Genomic DNA, 6826 nt, shown 5'->3' with positions numbered 1-6826 from the left:
TCGACTTTTCCTTCAGTATACGATGCACTCGGTTCATTCAGGGCAGGTTAAGACTGAGAAATATCACATCTGTCCCATACACGCATCTTGAACCCTTCCCTTTAAAGCGTTATCTTTAATTAGGACGCAAAACTGACCCAACGAACCCTTCAGTAAGTCTTTTATGGCATTTTTCCTATCGTCAAATCCAAGATGAACCCTCCCTAGGGGTTTTGTGCAACAGATCCAAAATGTCAGAGCTGTGTAAGGGGGGGAGAAAGGAGAAAGTGCATGGAGTCGGGGTCTTGTATGCATAAAGGGTGATTCGTAAGACCGAAGGAAGTCTTCGCAAGATCAATTATGGTCCATTTTTAAAGTCCTTGCCTTTGATTTATGCCTTCCAAGATCCGGTTAGATGCTGTCTCCTGTTACCACGTTACCCCAAATTGGTTAGAGGACCTTAAAATGGAACCAGTGGGACTTCAAGGTATTCATCTAGTCTTTTCCCCGAAGATTTCTTTGCTATAAGTGCCCCTGGAGCTTCAGGAAAATCAGGATAATCAGGACTATCACATGGGGATTTTGGTGGTAAGGGTTTGTGTTTTCAAATGAGGGGGAATGCTTTGTAATCTGATGGTTAGATTCTAGGTTATAAGGAGGATATTTTAACGCTGTCCTGGATGTAGGCCGTAGCCCGAGTGTTGCGCAGTATTCCCGGGATGGGGATGGGCGACGGCGGGAGGCTCTCGTCCGGGGAGTTGGCCGGTGGCGTCGGGATACTGATGATGGCGGCGGAGAAATCTGGTTCCCCGCAGTTCGGCTTCAGGAAGTCGTGTGTCTGCGCGTTGAGACTGGAACGACTGGAAAGAGATACAAAGACAGACAGACAGACAGACAGACAGACAGACAGACAGACAGACAGACAGACACACAGACAGACACACACACACACACACACACAGACAGACAGACACACAGACAGACAGACAGACAGACAGACAGACAGACAGACAGACAGACAGACAGACAGACAGACAGACAGACAGACACACAGACAGACACACACACACACACACACACAGACAGACAGACACACAGACAGACAGACAGACAGACAGACAGACAGACAGACAGACAGACAGGCAGGCAGACACACACACAGACAGACAGACAGGCAGACAGACAGACAGACAGACACACAGACAGACAGACAGACACACACACAGACAGACAGACACACACACACAGACAGACAGACATAAACCATTAATATCCAATTGTATAGTTTGCTTTACAGAACTTAAGTGATTCTGGAGAATGCATTTTGTTAAAATCACTTTTTGTGTGTCTGGGCGTTGAGACTGGAACGACTTTTTTTTTTATATATATTTTTTTTTTGTTTATATGTAACCTGGAGAGGTCACTCGATAAGCCCATTCGGGTTTCTGACCTCTCCAGCACATACTCTTTTAATCTTTACATGTGTTAATGTATTTGCTGAGTGTGTTGAGTGTGTGCAAATAAATAAATAAATAAAAAGAGACACAAACGAACAAAAGAGTTGGGTTTATTTTCAACCCAATAATATCCAATGTTATAGTTTCCTAAGATAAGATAGGATTCCTAAAGTCAGATTTGTTTCTGTAATACCAAATTGGAGAAAATCCTATTTTAGACTCTACCATCTTAAAGGTGCAGTGTGTAATATGACATCATCAAGAAAGTTCTACAAAGTTCTAGAATGCAACGCTCCCTGGGTAACCCCACCCCTTTAGAATAATAACAGAAGCTACAGTGGCCTTCAAGGACAAGAACAATTCTAAATTTTAAACAATGCACCTGATGACATTCCAACTATTACACTTTCAAGATGGCGGCACTAAGCCTTGGTCCAAAATATGCAGAAATATGGACATATACGAGACCCTTTCTAAGGGGGAAAAAATAATAATTAAAAAAAAATGTTCAGCTATGTGGTAACTTCTGCCCAATACAGGCGGGCGGCCGGGTTGTAAATGAAGAATACTGGAGGCGTAGTGATCGTTAATGACTTTATAGGTATGGCACATCTCACGGCATACATCTACTGGTCATATCAGGAAGTCAACCAACCCGCTACGGAAGCCCCGAGGAGCTTATATTCATTCTGGCGATGCCAGTTAGTTACAACACTTCTCCCCCTTTAACTTCCAACATTCCCCCAATATAGAAAACATCAATGGTGTTATGACTGGCATACCTCTAAACATATACTGATACCTTAGCACAGTTAAGAACTAAGAACACCTGAATAACAGTCACATTTGAAGTCTATCTGGAGGTTTGCGAGTGCGCTGCGACCTGCGCAATTCCCCCTCTGACTCCACAGCTACCACTAGTGGTGAGGGGGTTCTGGGTGGACCTGGTGTTGGTGAGTTGGGGGAAGACTGTGGGTCCATGTGAGAATGTCCATCCTCTTCAGGTGACACAGACACCTCTGCATGTGGCTCTCTTTCTGGCCAAGTCACTGGAAGACATGCTTCCTCAGTCGTCTGTCCCACCCCTGGAACACCTGTGGCACTGCCTGTTTCAGAGTCTGTGTTATAGCGCATGCGCACATGGTCTTGATGCCTACGGAAAATGCGTCCGTCCGTCAGCCTGACAACATAGGAAACTGGACCACTCTGCTCAAGAACAATCCCAGGTAGCCACTGCTGCTTGCTGATGTTGCTGAAGTTCCTCACATAGACTCTGTCATCGGGTTTTAACTGTCTCTCTCGTGCATGTTGGTCATGCAATTCCTTTTGCTTCACCTGCTTCCTCTCCACCCTTGCCTTCATGTCTGGGCGCAGCAGGTCCAACTTTGACTTAGGCCTACGCCCCATGAGCATCTCTGCTGGCGTGCGTGCAGTTGTAGTCTGTGGCGTGAGGCGGTATTTGAACAGGAAACGTGAAAGCCGGGTGCTGAGAGAATCCCCTGTCATCCGCTTCAGGCCTTCCTTCACTGTCTGCACGGCCCGCTCAGCCAAACCATTCGAAGCTGGGTGAAAAGGAGCTGTCCGTATGTGGTGAATGCCATTTTGTTGCATGAACTCACCGAATAGCTCACTGGTGAACGATGTGCCATTATCCGTGACCACTGTGTCAGGCAGCCCGTGGACTGCAAACACTGCCCTGAGCTTGTCGATGGTTGTGGGAGCTGTAATGTTGCTCATTATGTGGGCTTCTATCCATTTAGAGTGCGCATCCACCATTATAAGAAACATCTGCCCCATGAAGGGGCCAGCAAAGTCCAAATGTAGCCTAGACCAGGGACGGTCTGGCCATTCCCATGGGTGCAATGGCGCAGGTGGAGGCATGTTTTGATTGATCTGACATTGTGTGCATGATTTTACCTTGCTCTCCAGATCCTGATCCATTTTTGGCCACCAGACGTAGGATCTTGCAAGGCTTTTCATTCGAGACACCCCCGGATGTGTCTCATGTATTTCCTCTATGATCTGTGAACGTCCAGGGGGAGGCACGATGACTCTAGCACCCCAGAAGATGCAGCCATCCTGCAGGCTCAGTTCTGTTTTGCGTTTGGCATAATGCTTCAGTTCCTCTTCCTCCACCGTACTGGGCCATCCTTGGAGAAGGAACGTCTTAACTCGGGATAGCACTGGGTCCCTCTCTGTCCACTGCTTGACCTGAGTCGCTTTGATAGGGGATTCTGACAGTCTCTCCAATGAAAACACCGTCTCTGGCGGCACAAATGTATCAGCGGGTGTGTCCGGTAAAGGCAGCCGGCTTAGTGCATCTGCGTTGGCATTATCCTTACCCGCTCTGTAGACAATAGTGTACTGGTAGGCTGACAGTGTGAGCGCCCAACGCTGTATCCTGGCTGACGCTAGTGGTGGGATGCATCGGATTTCACTGAACAGGCTCATTAGTGGTTTATGGTCTGTATAAATTGTGAATGCGCGACCATAAATGTACTGATGAAAGCGCTTAACAGCAAACACAATGGCCAAACCCTCTTTGTCCAGCTGTGAATACCCCTTCTCGGCTGCCGTCAGTGTCCGTGACGCGAAACCAATGGGCTTCTCTGAGCCGTCCTCCATTACATGCGAGAGCACTGCCCCGACGCCATATGGTGAGGCGTCACATGAAAGGGTGATCTCCTTAGCTGGGTCATAGTGAACAAGCAGCGGCGCAGAGTAGAGGAGCTCTTTTACTTTTTTGAATGCTGCCTCTTGCTCATCACGCCACTGCCACCTTGTGTCAATGTGCAGCAGCTTGTACAGTGGAGACAGCACCTTTGAGAGGTCAGGCATGAACTTGCCATAATAATTCACCATGCCTAAAAAGGACCTGAGTTCAGCAACGTTCTTAGGGCTGGGGGCCTCTTTGATAGCTCTCACTTTGTCTTCTAGCGGCCAGAGCCCCTCAGCTGTGATTTTGTGTCCCAAATAAGTCACACTCGGCGCCAGGAATGAACATTTGCTGCGCTTTAATCGCAGCCCTGCATCCAAGAATCTCTTCAGCACCTGCTCTAAATTAGCCAGATGCTCCGCCTCTGTGGCCCCTGTGATCAAGATATCATCCAAGTACACTGCTACATGTGGAATCCCCTGCAGTACAGTGTCCATTGTTCTCTGGAAAATGGCGGGGCTCGACGCCACTCCAAACACCAAGCGATTGTATTTAAATAACCCTTTGTGAGTGTTGATAGTGACATACTCTTTTGACTCCTCGTCGAGAAGGAGCTGCTGGTAAGCCTGGCTCATGTCCAGCTTTGTGAATAGTTTACCCCCTGCCAGAGTTGCAAACAGGTCATCCACCCGTGGCAATGGGTACACGTCCAGCTTAGAGACTTGATTTACTGTGAGCTTATAGTCCCCACATATCCTAGCCGTTTTGTCCTGCTTCAAAACTGGAACAATGGGGGCCGCCCACCTTGAAAATTGGATGGGCTCAATGATACCCAGCTTCTGTAAGCGTTCAAGCTCCTCCTCCACTTTGCCTTTCATGGCATACGGCACCGATCTGGGCTTGAAAAACCGTGGCGTGGCCTCAGGGTCAACATGGAGTCTCACTTTTACGCCCTTTAATGTGCCCAGCTCATCCCTGAACACGTCCCTGTACCGCTGCAGAACATCCTCTGTTGTGTGTGCATACTTAACTTCATGCCAGTCCAGTCGGATCTTGCGAAGCCAATCACGGCCCAAAAGACTGGGCCCTCTGCCTTTAGCGATCACCAGCCTGGCCGTTGCCTTCTGTCCCTCGGCTGAAATGTCCACAGATAGCACCCCTAAATGTGGTATAGGCTGCCCCGTATAAGTCCTGAGTTTGAGCTTTGACGACCTGAGGGGAGGTAGATTAGACCCCCATGTCCTCCTGTAGGTCTCCTCGCTGATGACAGACGCTGTGGCACCTGAATCAATCTCAAACTTGATGTCTTGCCCCTCTACCGTGACTGTGGCATAATAGGGTTCAGGCGGTTCCTCATCTGTCTCCACTCCAAACATGTTATAGGAACACTCAGCTTCCTCTGTTTCTCCGTCAAGGTGGTGTGTGTCTGCCTGAGGATTTTGTTTTTTTCCCTGTCCTCTTGAGCTCCTGCACGCTTTAGCTAAATGTCCCTTTTTGTTACATGCATGGCAAACAGCATCTTTGAATTTGCAGTCATTTGCATAGTGTGCCCCTCCACACCGAAAACATTCCACCCGCCTTGCCGTTTTATCAGTCTCTCTCCTGACTTGGTGCACCGCCACTGCCTGCTGCACCCCGTTCCCTTTTTGGATATCTCTTGCATTATTAGCTGCCATTTCCATGCCATGGGAAATCTCTAGGGCTTTCTTAAAAATCAATGGAGGGGTTTCCCCCAGCAGGCGGCGCTGTATAGCATCATTATTTATCCCGCACACCAATCTGTCACGGAGCATATCATCCAAAACTGCCCCGAAGTCACAATGCTCCGAGAGCTGCCGTAACTCGGCTACAAAGTTGGCAACAGACTGACCTTGCTTCCGGAAACAGCTGTGAAACTTAAATCGCTGGACTATCACAGACGGTTTTGGATTGTGGTGGTTCCCCACGAGCAGGACAAGTTCATCATACGGGATCTCCCCTGGTTTCCGCGGTGTGGCCAAGTTCCTTATCAGCTTGTAAGTCCTTGCTCCACACGCACTCAAGAGAATAGAGCGCTTTTTAGCCTCATCTGTAATCCCATTAGCAAGGAAAAAATGTCCCAACCTTTCCTCATACTCCGGCCAGTCTTCGTTTCCCTCCACAAATTCACTGATAGTCCCGAATACAGCCATTTGCACTCGAGGTCCCTCGTCGTCACTGCTCATGTAGACAGCCGTCTAGTTAGCCTCCGAGCACGCTAACAACAACAACGGAACGACACGTCCAAAAATACCCGTTCTCCTCGTCGCCAAAAATATGTGGTAACTTCTGCCCAATACAGGCGGGCGGCCGGGTTGTAAATGAAGAATACTGGAGGCGTAGTGATCGTTAATGACTTTATAGGTATGGCACATCTCACGGCATACATCTACTGGTCATATCAGGAAGTCAACCAACCCGCTACGGAAGCCCCGAGGAGCTTATATTCATTCTGGCGATGCCAGTTAGTTACAACAAGCTATTATGCACTAAATTAAATGTACTTCTGGATATTATTATTACTTTCTACAAAATCTGCTAGGAAATAAAACCCAAAATTCTACACACTGCAGGTTTAAGTGAAGTTTCTGTAATACTCTGTAAACTGGTATGTAAACAAAGGGGGCCCAGTGTAGCTATAGCAACAGGCCAGTTTACAGAACCTAGGCTGTTTTTTGTTTCAGCGCACACATATTTCAGACAGGTAGCGGATCAT

At 48.0% G+C, this 6826-nt stretch overlaps 1 protein-coding gene across 1 annotated transcript in view; it reads right to left on the bottom strand.

The window, feature by feature from the left end:
- Positions 1-628: 628 nt before the first annotated feature.
- The window catches only part of kcnd1 (potassium voltage-gated channel, Shal-related subfamily, member 1), a gene marked incomplete at both ends in the record, with an annotated part of 54447 nt that continues 48249 nt past the window's right edge, over positions 629-6826 (bottom strand). Inside the window, one exon of the mRNA XM_080031114.1 lies at positions 629-839. Coding sequence (XP_079887240.1) covers positions 629-839 — 211 coding nt within the window. The remainder of the gene's footprint in view (positions 840-6826) is intronic.

This window comes from Ammodytes marinus (genome assembly GCF_949987685.1).
Source record: "Ammodytes marinus genome assembly, chromosome: 7".
Classification (NCBI taxonomy): domain Eukaryota; kingdom Metazoa; phylum Chordata; class Actinopteri; order Uranoscopiformes; family Ammodytidae; genus Ammodytes; species Ammodytes marinus.
Note: the sequence above shows the minus strand (reverse complement) of the source record. Positions and strands in the feature narration are given on the sequence as shown.